This window comes from Myotis davidii, unplaced genomic scaffold (assembly GCF_000327345.1).
Source record: "Myotis davidii unplaced genomic scaffold, ASM32734v1 scaffold175, whole genome shotgun sequence".
NCBI lineage: Eukaryota > Metazoa > Chordata > Mammalia > Chiroptera > Vespertilionidae > Myotis > Myotis davidii.
In genome coordinates, this window is record NW_006286972.1 from 3390147 (window position 1) to 3405170 (window position 15024).

At 62.1% G+C, this 15024-nt stretch overlaps 1 protein-coding gene across 2 annotated transcripts in view; it reads right to left on the reverse strand.

Annotated features, from left to right (window-relative positions):
- Positions 1-577: 577 nt before the first annotated feature.
- The window catches only part of COL6A2 (collagen type VI alpha 2), a 17802-nt gene continuing 3355 nt past the window's right edge, over positions 578-15024 (reverse strand). Inside the window, exons 7-27 of one of the 2 annotated variants that reach the window (XM_006758775.2) lie at positions 14835-14861; positions 14562-14588; positions 14414-14458; positions 13764-13817; positions 13292-13354; positions 12593-12655; positions 12298-12387; positions 11575-11637; positions 11004-11066; positions 10725-10787; positions 10318-10380; positions 10008-10058; positions 9647-9682; positions 9237-9299; positions 8936-8998; positions 8732-8767; positions 8516-8561; positions 8134-8286; positions 7517-7969; positions 7305-7343; positions 578-1662 (exon numbers count right to left, since the gene is read on the reverse strand). In XM_006758775.2, coding sequence (XP_006758838.2) covers positions 1064-1662; positions 7305-7343; positions 7517-7969; positions 8134-8286; positions 8516-8561; positions 8732-8767; positions 8936-8998; positions 9237-9299; positions 9647-9682; positions 10008-10058; positions 10318-10380; positions 10725-10787; positions 11004-11066; positions 11575-11637; positions 12298-12387; positions 12593-12655; positions 13292-13354; positions 13764-13817; positions 14414-14458; positions 14562-14588; positions 14835-14861 — 2160 coding nt within the window. In that variant the 3' untranslated portion in view covers positions 578-1063. Of the gene's footprint in view, positions 1663-2729; positions 4290-7304; positions 7344-7516; positions 7970-8133; positions 8287-8515; positions 8562-8731; positions 8768-8935; positions 8999-9236; positions 9300-9646; positions 9683-10007; positions 10059-10317; positions 10381-10724; positions 10788-11003; positions 11067-11574; positions 11638-12297; positions 12388-12592; positions 12656-13291; positions 13355-13763; positions 13818-14413; positions 14459-14561; positions 14589-14834; positions 14862-15024 lie in introns of those variants that run through there. The other variant, XM_006758776.2, reaches the window with a different exon arrangement.

Consider the following 15024-nt stretch of genomic DNA (forward strand, 5'->3'; position numbering starts at 1 on the left):
AAGGTGGAGCTCTCTCTGCCATCTGCAGGCTCCAGCAGGAAGAAAGCTACCGTGTACTCCCCAACAAAAAGACCATTTTACTATCCAGGAAAGAGCAAGATTTTCTCCTCACCCAGCAACAGCCTGACCAATGAGAAGCCACCTGAATGCTCACTCTCCTCCAATGGACTTCCACTCCTAATTGCCCCTCCCAATTCCTCCTTTGCCTCTCCTTTATAGTAATGCTCCCCTCCTTTGTTCTCCAGACTTGCCTATGGGTTTGCCAAAGTTTGCATGTCCTGAACTGCTATTCCCAAATAGAGCCACTTTTGCTGGTAAAATGATAATTTTAAGGTTGACAAGACCATCCAGTCTATGCACTAGGGGATGGTGTGGACAGTCAGTGCTGGAGGCAGCACCTGTTCTTATGAGAGGAGGCCAGGCCAGACATCATCTCCATGCACAGAGCAAGTGTGTGTGTGTGGGTGGGAATGGGGTTGGGATGATAAATGCTGGTGGGCATGTGAATGGCCCGAGAGTCCAGTTGGCCTCTGGGGGGTCCCAGTGGGCAAAGAGACATGGAAGCTGGGGAGTAGGAGGTGGTTCAAAGCCTTTATTGGACTGAGGTGTGTGCATACAGGGACATGGAGGGCCTGCTGTCACAGCTGTCTGATGGAGGCATGACCCTCAGAGGTGAGGCGGAGACCTGGGAGCTAGGCCAGGGGGGCTGGCAGAGAGCCTTTGGGGGCCCTGGAAGGTGGATGAGAGTCCAGGGATGACGCTGGGCTGAGGGGGAAATGGGCCTGTTGATGAGGGTCTGAAGCACGTCCCGGAAGACTCTGGGACCAGGAAGGGTGTGGAGAGTAGGGTGTCACGGGATAGAGAGAAGGGGTGGAGGGCAGCAGGGCTGCAGGACCCTGGGGAGAGCGGGGTGGGGAGGGGAACTCCACTCCTGACTTTATACCCACACTGGAGAGGTCGAGTCGGCAGCGCTCTGCACCTCTCTTGGCGGGATCTGAGTAGCACCACGGACAGGAGGACAGAGCCTGCAGGGCTGGGGGTGCGCGCCGGGGTGGGTGGGGCGCTAGCAGATCCAGCGGATGAACCTGTCGAAGAAGCCGGGCTGGGCCAGGCTGTCATAGTTCTTCTCACGGAAGACGGCAGCCGTGTCGCCCAGGCTGATCTTGGAGAGCACGTCCATGTCCACGTCGTCGCCCACGGCCACCACGGTGGGCACCACGTTCTGCTTGCGCATGGAGTGCACGGCCTCGTCCAGGCTGTCGTTGCCCGTGACGCCGTCCGTGAGGAACACGAAGGACAGCTCTGCGTGGCGGCGTGCCCCGGCCCGCGTGCCCAGCACCACCTGGTTGATGGCGTGCACGATGCCCGAGCTCACGTGTGAGAAGGAGTTGAGGTAGCGCGCGCTCTCCAGCGCCTCGTGGATGACCGTCAGGTTGGAGGTCAGTGGGAAGGCCACCTGCTGCTCGCGAGGGCCCCCGAACTGCAGCATTGCCACGCGTGCGTTGAGTGGGTCATCGTCCCTGCGTGCCAGGGTCAGCCGCCGGGACACCTCCTCCACGAAGTGCCGGGCCTTGTGGAAGTTCTGCTCACCTAGCCGCTCGGAGCCGTCCAGCAGGAAGACGATGTCCACTGGTCGCTGGGTGCACTGGGCCACGTACAGCTCTGGGGGGGAAATAGGGGTGGTGGGCAGGGGCGACCCAGGTGAGGCCCTCCCTGGCCCTGCCCTGGCCAAGCGCCTCGGTGCCACCACCCACCCAAGCCGTATCCCCTCTTGGGTCGAGCCTACTCTGCCACACCCGGCACCGCCTCCCTTCATGCGCCCGCCCACTGGAGCAACACGGACAGCTGGAGCTTGGGGGGCTGTACCCAAGGTCACCTGTTGTTGGAGCCCCCACACAGCCCCTGGGCGGGGGTGCAGAGCCCCACACTGTCTCCTCAGACCCTCACTATCTTTCTTGGTTGTGCCCCCACAAGGAAATGTCTCAAAACCTGAGGACAGAAAGCCCTTTCCACCTACAAGCACCATCTCTGCCAAGTGCCTCCTCCAGGCCCTCTGGGCAGGAGGGTCAGCAAAGCCCCTTCACTGGGCCCAAGAGCTGGATACCCCAGAAGGGCCTCAGTCCACGGGGCATGGGGCAGTGGGGGTGGGAGAGAGGGGCAGGAGGCTGTCATCATGTCTGTAATTATGTAAAAAGACCTCGTGAAGACCCTGGCCCTGGAGACTCACCTACAGCTGTGACCCCCTCAGTTCCCCCGTCCCAGAGCTGCCTGGTGCTGCCCAGGCCATATCTCTTCTGGCCCTCAGAGCATCGGAAAGAGAATGAGCCTATGTGACTGGACAAGGCCTTGGTGGGCAGTGGGCACAGGTGTGGCCAGACCCTGCGGTAGCCTAGGTGACTCACTGTTACCTGAGGAGACCCTTGTCCCCTTCTGGGCAGTGAGCAGCCCTGGACGTGCCGGACGACGCGGGGGCAAGGCTGCAGCCAGGACTGAGGCCAGGCCTCTGGGGGTCACAGGCACCACACACAACCTGAAACCCACTCCCCACACACGTGGGACCACCTGCCACAGACACGCAGCCCGGCTCCTGCCTCAAGGCCTTACTGGAGAACTCAGCCCCACCTCACCCCTCCTGGACGTGGGCCACCAGGACGCTCTCACAGCCTAGGTTTGCCCACCCCTGGGGCTGGCGGCTCAGGGATCCCGTCAGGGATCAATGCCCGAGGCCTCAGCCCAGGACCTGGCTCTGGAGAAGCCAGTGCCCACCTGCCCAGGTAGGTGACCACTGGGGACCAGCCCCAGCCAGCAGCAGGTCCCCAGCACTTCACTCAACCACAGCAAGGCGCTCACGATCTTTGTTTCTCAGCTTTTATAGAACGTTGAGGGTACGCTCACAGCATCTGGGGACGCCCCTCCCCGGGGTGTGCCACTACGAGGTGCAGGCGCCAGCGGACAGGATGCTTTTTAAAGGAGCTTATTAATGACGTAGCTTATGTTGGTGGCAGTGCAAACGAACAGCAGCTTTTTCTCTAAACACACCCAGCTCTCCGGGTGCCCTGACTTCAAGTCCTACAAGCAGGCAGATGTGGGGAGCGCTCTGGTTTTCGGGAAGTTTTCCTCAACAAGGGGTGCCTGGACTCAGAGGCCGGAAGCTGAACCAGGAGTGTTGGGGTGTTTACGGGAGCTCTGCTGTTCCCCTTCTTTCCCTCTGCTGACCCCCCACCCTGCCCCCTCCACAGCAGGGAGCCTGTGCAGCAGGGAGGTGAGACCCTGCTGCTGGGAACCGGGTGGGGGCACAGGCAGGAGCAGTGACAGGGCCCACAGATGAGGGCTTGTCTATTAATCTGGCTTCTGGGGAGCAGGCACACGTGGGGCCTGAACATGCTTCGGCAGTCCTTAGAGGGTGCCCCTGACCTCCCCGAGGGCCTGGTCAGGAGGAGGACGAGGAGGTGGTGTCTGTGGTCCTCCCCTAACTGTTGGCCAGCTCCTCTGGCAGGTTTGCCCTAATGGGTGACTCTTACGTCTCCTAAATGTGTGAGACAGCTCAGCTAGATGGGGGTCATCAGCTGAATACTGTCCCCCAAAGATGCCTACATCCTAGTCTGCGAATGTGACTTTATGTGGCAAAATGGGGCTTTGCAGATGGGCCTAACGTACAGACCTTGAGATGAGAGACTGTTCAGGGCTCTCTGGTTGGCCCTAAATGTCACCTGTGTCCTTTAGGGAGCAGAGGGAGCTTAGGCTACAGAGCGAGGCCATGTGACCATGCAGGCAGCTGGGAGCTGGGAGCTGGGAGCTGGAAGCAGGGAGGGCCCTCCCTGGGGCCCCCGGGGGGAGCGAGGCCCTGCTGACACCTTGATTTTGGTGCCAGACCTCCAGCCTGAGACGTTCCTGTTGTCACAGCCCCAGCACGCGGGCGGCCCGGGCAGCGCGGGGAGCGAATGTGGCCCAGCTCGGCAGCCCCGGGCTCTGGAGCACCGGCAGCCCGCGGCTTCAGCAGAGCGCGAGCACGGTCTCGGGGTCGCCCACAATGTCCCTATGCACCAGCTTAAAGGTGTCAATGAACAGCTCCATCCAGTCCTGCCGCTCGCCTCCGGTGGCGAACTTGGCCCGCTCAGCGGTGTAGACCAGCACGGCCACCAGCCTGGAGTAGGCGGCCGGGTCCTGCGTGAGCTCCGTGGCGTTTAGCAACTGTTGGATCTGGGGGATGGTCGTGGGGAAGGAGGCGTCCGGGCCCTCTTCCGTGCGGAGGAAGGTGACCGGGGGCGCATCGCCAGGCCGCGGTCCATCTGCGGGGCATCCAGAGAAGGCTTTAAGGGACTCGGTCAGCGTGAGCGGGCCTCCAGCCGCCCTCCTCTGGCTTCTCTCCTCGGAGATGAGTTGGGATCAAAGCCAGGAATGAGGCTGAGGCTCAGCCGGGGTGGGACCAGGAGACCGGGACGCCGAAGTGCCAGAGCGGAAAGGGCTTTGGGGCCAGCAGCGGGCACATGCCGAGGAGACGGGAGAGAAGACCTCTGGTCCCCAAGGCCTTAAGAACTACAAGACCCTTGGCCCCACAGCTGCACTGAGACTTGACCAGATGCCAGTATGGCTGCTGACCTCTCAAGGCCGTCCCTGGGATGACCCAGCTCCTTAAAACGCTCCACGCTGCCATGAGAACTGTCTTTTGCAGCCCGAACCTGGTGACAGGACCCTCTCAGGACAGATACTGTAGAGAGCTTGCAGTTACAAAATCTTCTCTGCCCTTGGGGACATAAATCCCCCTCCCAGAACTGTCCCCTCGAGGGGCAGCAAGCCCTCAGGGATGCTCTTGCTCTGTCTCCCACCCCCGGGAGGGCAGGGCCTCCCTTCCGTGGGCATCTTACTACAACGTGCACCACTGCTGCCGGTCCTAAAGGGTTGAGAAGTCTGTTTCTCTCCTGCATATGTGCCAGTCAGCACACCCAGGGGGCCTGGTCACAGGGACCCCCTCCCCACCCCCAGGCCTTAGCCAGTCCCCTGCCTCTGTTTGGGGCAAGTGGACCTCCTCTCCCGCCCTAGCGACCTCGGAATGAGATCTGTCTTTGTCGCCTTTACCTGGAGCCCAGCTTTGCTTCTCTTTGAGTCTGTGGCCCTGACACAATCACATGGCCTCTGGGTGGACAGGGCTGCTTGGCCTGAAGGTCAGGGCCATGCCAGAGGTGGCAGCCTCACCCCAATGCCTGTCTGCAGCCCCCAAATGCCGAGGACAGTGCCCAGCCGGCAGCAGGCACCCCCCCACCCCTTGTGCCACAGCACATTCTATAGCTATGTCTGCTTTCTTTTCTCTGGTCACAATGTCTATTTTACTAGGAAATTTCTAGTCGCTTTAGAGGAGGGGGAGTTTGAGTTTAGTACTAGGTGGGTAGTTGAAAGAGGGCGGGGAGGGGTCTTCCAGGGGCCCCTTCCTTTTTTCTGTCAGGTCCTCGAGGGGAAGGGAGATCACCATCCTGGGGGCCAGCGTTTAACGCTGACACCAGACAAGGACATCAGAAGAAAGGGAACTGCAGCCCAAGATCTCTCATGAGCAGAGATAACAAAAAAAATCCACAAACTATCAGCAAATTGAATCCAACAACATAAAAATCCCGATACTCTGTGACTAAGTGGGGTTTGCCCCTGGTCTGCAGGGCTGGTTCAGCATTCGAACATCAGTGGCCGCATCTGTCACAGCAACAGGCTGAAGCAGCAGCCCCGATCGTACCTACAGACCAGACAAGTCGTCTGACAAAGCCGTTCATTCCCAGGAGGACTGAGCCGCGCGGAGTGAGGGACCTTCCTCAGCGCTGTCGGGAGCAGCTGTAAAGAGCCTCCGCTGGCATGGAACACAGGTCCAGGCCGGGCGAGGATGCCGGGCCACTGCCTGGCCTGGGCACCGGGGTCTGGGGTCTGGTTTCTAGCCTAGAGGGGTCACATTTACTATGGGGCACACCCCAGCAGAGGTTCGGGTGGTTCTGGCCACCACACACAGCCGTTCCCCTAGGGACCCCACTCCCAGGCAGTCCTGGATGGCTCCACAGCTGGGTTACACGTATGGCTTCCATGAGCATTTCCTTGAAAGTTCTCTGTCAGAATAAGTGGGAACCCTGGCCCCCAACTCAATGTTCCTTCCCTCAGGTACCTCAGCACCTTCGAACCTGCCTGGTGGGCCCTGGCTGCCGGGCCAGGAGCCTGTGCACAAGCCCAGTGTACATGCAGATGTGGGTGCCCTCTGCCAACCTGCCGACACGGCCCCGCCCCTCTACGCGGCTCCGCCTTCCAGAGCCAGCTCCAGTCCCACCTCAACGCTCCTGGGAGGGGACAGGCAGGTGCCCAGATCCAGCGGGAGGGACCAGCAATGGCTCCAAGACGCAGGCTGGCAGGACGCATGGATTGCCAACGGGGGCTCAGCTCCTGCCACCCTGGGGCAGAGGTGGTGGCATGATGCCCAGAGGAGTGACAACGCTGTTTTGAGGGGACCTCTTGGGGACAGCCTCTCTGTGCCTCCAGGGCCAGCCGCGCACACAATGCACCAGTTGGGGGGGGTCCCCTAAACACAGGCTGGAGTCCTTCCCAGAGGGAAGATGGATGAGTCCCCAGGGGCCTCAGGGAGCCATTAGCCTCTGTGTTCACCTCCTGGGACAGTGATTCCCAAGGTGGGCACTACCGCCCCCTGGTGGGCGCTGCAGTGATCCAGGGGGGGCGGTGATGGCCACAGGTGCATTTGTTTTAACTTTTTTGGTATTACCTTTCTATTCTGAGTTCAATAAATAGTTTCATAATTTCAAACTTCAATGTTTCTACACCTTTCTTTACTATATTTTACGAAAAAGGTAGAAACATTAATACATATATCTTTCTGTTTAATTGCTATTAAAATTTAAAAAAAATTAATTTCCAGGGGGCGCTGAGTAATATTTTTTCTGGAAAGGGGGCGGTAGGCCAAATAAGTTTGGGAACCACTGTCCTAGAAGGTTTTAAATTAACCATTTTCTTTACTGGATCCAGGGCTTTCACCTTTGGCGGCCAGGGCATGACCCTGGGGGTCTGCCTCTCCCCTGGGCACCAAGTGCAGGGCCAGGCCCTCAGCACCCCTCCCCACATGTGCCAAGTGGGTGGGACAGCAATGGCACTGGAGACACCAAACCCTGGGCCCTTCAGCCCCTTCTCAGACATGCTGAGGCCCAGGGGGCTGAGAAACCCACGGGCCTCACTAAGGGGGCGGGGCCCACAGTGCATTCCTTGCAAGGTCCTCTGGGCCCCCGTCACTGCTAGTCTGAGGGGTGCTCGGCGGCTCCCCGTGTTACCTGTTTGGCAGGGAAGGTCCGGGCACACGATCTGGGGGTCTAGGAGAGAGGAAAGGAGGCCAGGGGTCCTGGTCAGGCTCCACTGTCCAGGGCGGGCTGGGCTCCCTCGGTGGCCCACAGACACCCAGCCCCTGCCCTCCCAGGGTCCCTTTCCCTCCTGCAGGGACAAGGACTGGGCAGGCCGGGGAGGCGGGAGGCCCAGCGCCGCTCACCCGGGCACAGGACGTCCTCCATGTCGTCGATGAACTTCTCGGCCACCAGGTCGGAGAACAGCGTCATGTTGCGCACCTGCTGGGGCTTGTCGCACGCAATGGAGTTGAGGTTCTCGCTCTCGTGTTTCTCATGGAACATGTCCCCGATGCCGATGGCCGTCACTGTGACATCGTGGTTGCACAGCGCCCGCAGGTTGAGGTCGTCGTCCCGGGGGTCGTGTCGGCCGTCCGTGATGACCACGGCGAACACGCGGGTCTTCTTGCGCCGGCTTTCCTTGATCAGCTTGTTGTAGGCGAACTTGAGGGCGGAGGGCGTCCAGGTGCCGCCCGCGATCCACTCGAGGTTCTTGACGGCCTCCTTGAAGCTGGACAGTGAGTTGATGCGCTCGTCGTCCAGCTGGATGGCCTCGAAGGTGCCCTCGTGGCTGTACTGCACGACGCCCACTCTGGTCCCTGCGGCGGCCAGGTGCGGGCGTGAGAGGCTGTCTGCGTCACGCGCTCACCACCCTCAAGTGGGGGCCGTGGGACCCTTGGCCAAGCTAACATCCCTCCTAGGACTGGATATCAGGGTGTCCTGCCCACGGTCTCCTGCCCCCGCCCCTGAGGGTGCAGCTGACCTGTCTCGGACTTGGGGTCCTTGGCGATGGCCCCCAGCCTGTTGACCACGTTGATGACGAAGTTCTTCTCCAGTGTGAAGTTGGTGTAGCCGATGCTCTCAGAGCTGTCGATGACGAACACCACGTCCAGGGCGCCACACCGCTTCTCACAGTCTGTGGGCCGGCAGAGGGGCGATGACTGCGTGCAACGGCCCCCGCCCAGGACACCCCCCGACAGGATGCACAGCCTGGTGCACTGTGGGAAATGATCACCACCAGGGGGAGGGTGGGACTCTGATGACCCCGACCTCTGGGCGTGACCCCAACCCTTGGATGATGACCCTGACTGCTGGATGAGAGCAGGGCAGCCCAGCAGCACCCCCTTGTGGGGGCTGAGACTCACCACAGCACCCGCATGTCTCCCGCACGTAGGTCATGACGTCGCACTCCTGCAACACAGTGGGTCAGTCCAGCCAGGACGGCAACCCGAGAGGGGCCAGGGGTCTGCAGCCCTGCTCCCCTCGCCTCTGACCTCGCCCTCTGACCTCGCCCTCTGACACTGTCCTTGCTCTTCGGTTTAGGAGGGAGGACATTGATTCCATCCCCAACTGGTACCTACCGTGAGGCCGGGGTCTCCGGGGGGTCCAGGCTCTCCCTGGAGGAGAAGGACGACAGTGAGAGGTGACCACTGAGTCTGAGCAGGGTCCCTGCACCTGGCCCTGAGCTTCCACCACAGGCAGAGCCCTGTGGTTCAGGGTGTGTGTTGGCCTGACTGGCCCAGAGGCGATGGCCTGAGGGCCCTATGGACGGGGAACTGACCTACCTCGGGTCCTGGGGATCCTCTCGGCCCCCGAGGGCCCGGCTCACCAGGGGGACCAGGATCTGCCTGAGAAGTAAAAAAAGCAGGTCGGCTCAGCAAACACCTATACACCTCCCTTGCTTTTAGGATGAGGAGAGACGAGGGAGGAGGAGGAGAGAGGAGGAAGGCAGGGGAGAGAAGAGGATGAAGAGGGCTGAGAAAGGAGGAGGGAGAAGGAGGAAGGAGGAGGAGGGATGAGGAGAGAGGAGGAGGAGGGGTGAGAAAGGAGGAGGGATGAGGGATGAGGGATGAGGAGGACACTTACAGGCTCGCCCTTTTCTCCTTTCCGCCCAGGTGCTCCTTTCACTCCGAAGTCGCCTCTGCCCCCCTGGGACACAGACACAGGTTAGCCTGGCGGAGGGACGTCGTGGGAGAGCTCTGCTTGCCCCTCCCGGTCTCCCAAGACCTCCAGTGGGTCTTCCAGGGACACAGACGTGTTTTGTCCAGGAAAACCCGGGCCTGGCTCCTGGAGTCAGTGAGGTGGCAGCAGCACAGGGCGTTTCAGGCGACACGGGTTTTGGTTTGAGAGAGACTAGTACTCAGCCAGCTGGCGACCACACTCAGCACTCAGCATGGGGCAGCTGCTGCTGCCAAGCCCGGGCTGAGGGCGCGGCGCTCCAGCCACCGGAGCAGGGCACCGACCACCCAAGGCAGGTGCAGAGGGGCCCTCCGTACCTCGGGGCCAGGTGGGCCTGGCTCGCCTCTTTCTCCCTGGAAGAAAGCACAGGTGGGGGTTACTCAGCACAGACCCCCGAGAGCTGGTGTGCTGACCCCCGGGGCATAGCTGGGTACCTGGAGGCTGTCTGCTGCCTCCTCCCTTCCCTGGTCTCAGTTGTCACAATCTGTGGGCGAATGCTGCCTGGGCTGAGTCCCAGACAATTTCTGGGGACCTGCATCTGCACTCAACGTGTGACTCCCGAGCCCCTCGCACCCTGTCCCCCGTGGGGAGGCCCTCCAGGGAACTAGAGGGAATCTTCAGGGCCCTCCTGGCAATGCCCTCCCCTCCCTGGGGCTCCAATCCCACGCCAGGACTCACAGGCGCTCCTCGGGGTCCTGGGTAGCTGAATCCAGGTCTGCCAGGGTCTCCCTGGAGGAAGGGGGAGGCCGGTCAGGGAAGGTCAGAGGGAAATGTGTAGTCAGCATGGACCGAGGCCTAGGGTCTGGGCGGCTGGTCTGACCAGATGGGGCCTTGGGGAGGGTGTGCTGCCCCCCAGGTGAGGACGGGAAGGCTGCCTGGCCCCCTGCCGTCCTCCCACACCCAGGGCTGGCAGGCACACTCCAGGCTAGAGCTGAGAACAGCCTAACCCTCCCCCCACCTCTTCCCCATCCAGGCAGGAGGGGTGTACCTTTGGGCCAGGCTGTCCGGAGTCTCCGCGGGGACCAGCATCACCGGGGTCTCCCCGAGATCCCTGAGGTCAGAGAGAAAGTGGGGAGTTGGCACAAGCAGACTGACTGTGTCCAGCTCTGACCACTCGACAACCCTGTCCTGCTGCCCTGCTGCCCTCAGGGTCACTGCCTGGTCCCTCCTCTTGCACATGCCCCCTCGGGGCTCCCAGGACCCACCCCTGCCTCTGGCTCACCACCCTGACCTAGTAAAGCTGGACCCCTCAGAGCAGGGCCTGGATGTGAGGGGACAGTGTCCTGCTCAGGACAAGAGGACTGCAGAGCAGGGGAGTGAGACGCTGAGGCTGAAGGACAGACGGGGACCTGAGTCCCAGAACCACAGGCCCCTCCCCGGTGTCCTGTCACTGACCTGCTTCCCAGGCTCCCCTAGAGCCCCAGGGGGGCCTCTGGGTCCGGGCAGGCCGCGGTCTCCCTGGAAAGAAAGGGCGCCTCAGAGATCCTGTCATCAGCACTGTAGGCGGTGAAGGGTGGGGAGGGGGGGGCGCTGCCCCCCAGGAGGTCCTGGGCATGGCCTCGGTCCTCAGCCCTGACCACAGACCTGGCAGGGTCTGCAGGGAGGGAAGGACAGGGGGTCCCAGGCTCATCCCCCTCCAGCCAGGGTGCTGGGTGCCGCCTGCCACCCACTTACCTTGGCTCCTTTGCCGCCAACCTCCCCAGCCAGGCCCCGGGGTCCTTCGGGGCCAGGATCCCCCTGTGAGAAGAGAGACCCAGTTATGTGTGGCGTGTGTGGCAGGAGGTGGAGGAGGGGCCATTGAACGGCCTGGAGAGGACCCCAGGTTGTGGAGGGTGAGGCTGAGATAGCGGCCCTTCCCGCTCAGCCCTCAGGGCGGGGGTCCTCACGCATTCCCAGCGGAGGGGGGCCCTCTTCTGAGCCCTTCTCCATACCTCACGGGAAACTCGGATTTATCATGGAGACAGGACCTCCTGCACCAGCCCCAGGAGCGGGTGTGGCGGGTGCTGACGAGCAGCCCGCAGCCTGTACGGCTGTGCGTGCCCCCGGCTTCCCTAGCGGGTAGTGCAGGAGGGGGCGCCCTGGCTGTCGCCTGCTTCCCCAGACCCTGCAGAGCGTGTCCCACCGACAGAGGCCCCGGGTCCCTTCTGTTCTCCCTTGTCACCGGGAACCACCAGCACCACCGTGAGAACCCAGAGCAGAGGCAGACGTGGCTACGGCACCCCGTTTCCCCGACACGAATACTCACCTTCTCGCCTTTGGGGCCCTCGCCGCCTGGGCTGCCCTTGGTGCCAGGGTCTCCCCTGCGCCCCTGCAGAGAGTGGGTGTGTGGGTGGGGGCCCTGATGGTGGGGGCCACAGGAGGACCCACACTCTACCCATGAGGACTCTGGCTTTGGGGTCTGGAGGCCCCTCAAGAGGGCTTCAGCCCAGATCCTCATTCTCTGCCTGGTAGTTTGGTCCCAGCCGAGGATTTAGGAAATGAGGGAGGGCTCCCGGTCAGCTGTCTGTCCAGGGTGAGTTCCAGTGGACCGACTGGGACCTGGCTTGGACCGGCTATGGGTGTAGTCACTCAGCCCCTTCCGGCCGGGCCAGGCCAGGCCTCAGGACACAACCCCTGGAGGATCCGCCCCGGGGCTGGGCCCTTCCGCCCAGAGGCAGGACATTCCAGGTTGGCCGGGTGGGGTGAGGATGCTGTAGGGGACCCATGGAGCGTGTGCCCGAGTTTATGTTGAGCCCTCAGAGGTGTCCTGCCAGGAGGGCAAGGGGGGAACATTAGCCACCTCATGGTAACTGAGTGTCTGGCAGGGGGGTGGCTGAAGCCTTCCTCTGTGGCGATGGGGTCATGGAAGCACTGGGGACCCCTTGGGCTCAGAGGCCCCGAGCAGGGCACAGCCAGGAGGGCTGGGCAGGCAGCTGGAGAAGAGTGCTCTGGACCCTGGGCCTGAGGGGCCTGAGGGATGTGAACTCACAGCCTCGCCTTTGGGTCCCCGGGGCCCGGGCCCGCCTTTGGCTCCTTTCACGCCGGAACTTCCTGGGGCTCCGTTGTTGCCTTGATAGCCCTGCGGAGAGGTAACAGCTCAGCCAGGCAGGATGGCCCGGGCCACTTCGGCAGGCTCGGCCTCCCTTGGTCTGGCAGAGGGACAGAGAGGCTGGTGGCCTGCTCAGGGCATGGGCTGTCCCTACTGCTTCCCACTTCGCTGGGTCCAGTGGGCACTGCTGGTGTGTGGCGGCGGCAGGACAGCAGGGACCCTCAGGGGCACTTGCCTTGCTTCCCTTGGCCCCGTCCTCTCCCGGGGGCCCTCTGCGTCCTGGGCGGCCAGCGTCCCCCTGGAAGGATTTGGAGAAATCAGCGTCACGTCCTTTGGATGCTGGCCATGGGGCAGGGCTCTGGAGGCGCTGGGGGCTCGTGCCTCCCCTCCCATGTAGGCAGAGGACACTCTTGGGGGGCAGGGCCCCCATGAAACTCCAGGTGAATTAATCGGACATGGGCCTTGTCTGTGCATGCTGGCTTCTCGGGGGACAGGCTGCCTTCCTGGTCCTCCAGGGTCCTGGGCAGCCAGGGGAGTGGATGCAGCACAGTGGTGCCTCAGGTGGCCTAAGAGGCAGAACCCCACAGGCATCTGAGAGCCTTCCACAGGAGCCCCCTGGAGGCCTGGGAGGAGGGTGGGCTTGCTGCTACGGCCATTCAGGCACCCCGCAGCTGCCTGAGCGGGGACACAGGGTCCTGAGGTAGACATGAGCTGGTGAAGCTCCAGAAGGGCACCCTACAATCCCCTCAGCATGGGCACCCCACAGCCTCCCAGGCAGAACAGGCCTAAGCCTCCTCCCTCTGACTGCTTGGTCTGCGGGGACAGGTCCCCTCCGCTGTGCTTCTCGGCCCAGATGCCTCCCCCAGAGGCGGGGCGCCCGGAGGGCAGTGACCCGGTCTGCTCTGGCCGCCACCACCCTGGCGAGGCCGCCTACCTTGGCACCTTGGTCTCCGGGTTCCCCAGGGCTGCCTGCGTCCCCTGGGTAGCCGTCGAGGCCCTGTGAGGGAAGAGGGAGAGAGGCTGTCCTGGGTCTCTTGCTGCAAGCTGCACTTGGGGTTTCCCGTTAGCCCAGGGTCAGCTGACATGGTGGAGGTGACCAGCGTCCCCCGCAATGTCTGAGCTGGACACTCCGCCTGGGTCTCAGTGGCCAGAATCCACCGGGGCTGGGCAGGATGCTCGACAAACCTCACATCCGAGCTCGTGAGGACTCTGGGAAGCCCCAGAGGCCATTTCGTCCTGTGGTGGCCCCAGCCCAGGCTGACCCCTGGGTGGGGTCAGGGACAGGCAGGGCAGGGCTGAAGGAAGAATCCAAGCTCAGGGACTCCCAGCTTTCCCACTCCTACCTGGCACCTGGAGCCGCTACAGGGCACCAGCTTAATGTGAGGAGGAGCCAAGGCCATGCTTACCCGACTCCCGGGGTCTCCCTTGCAGCCAGGGGGTCCAATGCGCCCCAGCTTGCCCTGAAAGACGAGAGGGGAGCAGATGTGTCAGGGGTGATATTCAGGGGACAATGCACCAATGACAGGTGTAAATGGCATGCTGGTCTATACCCACTAGGCACATGCGTGTGACTGTGCGCTTTAATGGCTTGAATGTTACGATGGCATCTCTGTGGAGGAAGGAGAGTCCCTGGCTGCAGCTGTGAGCACGAGTGTCCACAGTGCCCCCTTCATGTGTGTGCATGCCTGTGTGCATGTGAGACATGTGTGCATGTGAGACACGTGTGCATGTGTGAGTGCACTTGATGCTTGTGTACATGTGTGTATGTGTGCGAACTACCACTCAGGTCATTCTGAGGTCAGAGTAGACTTGGAAGTTCCTACAGGGCTTGGCCTTGGTGTTCAGAAGCAAATGTCTATTCACGCCCTTGTGATGCCCTCATTTGTTCTGCATCGCCTGGACAGGTAGAAACTGGGGGGTGCTGAAGCCACAAACTGCGGGCAGTGGCCAGCGGGCCAGGTCTAGAGGCCCGGCCCCAGGGAGGGATCTGAGAGACTGAGATACCGCTGTGCACGACCCTCATGCCCAGCCCAGGACGCAGACCCAGGAGCATTACCTTCTGTCCATCGGTCCCGTTCTTGCCGGCCAGGCCAGGGGCGCCCTGTGGGGAGAAGGAAGAGGGACTCTCCTCAGTCCTGATCATCATCCCCTTGGAGCAGCAAGAAGGGGGGTGCCCTGCTCGCCCAGCCCACCACCTGGCTTACCTTCCGCCCATCGGCTCCAAATTCTCCCTGCAGAAGGAAAGTGCGGCCATTAGCTCAGGTCTCCAGCATCACAGACCCGCTGCCTTAGGGACCCAAGTCTGCCCTCGGCAAACGTGAGGCCAGAAGGACCCCAGACCAAGGCCACCACCAGCACGAAGCCCATCATGCCCCCAGCAGGAGTCACAGGCGGGCTCCCTGAGGGCACTGGGGAGCTGGGGCCGAGGCTCACGCAGAGGCCGTGTGCAGTCTGGCTCCTCCGACTCGAAATCTCACCTTCTCTCCTTTGAAACCAGGAACACCCTGAGGTCAGAGGAAAGAAAAGCAGCGTTATGGTGGGGCGTGTGCAAGGGACCCAGCAGGCCACCAGAGCGGGCGGTAGCCGGTGGCCTCAGGCGGGGAGGCCTGACCAGGGCTCAGGCTAGACGCTAGGTTTGGGGACAACACTCAGAATGGTGCTTCACTT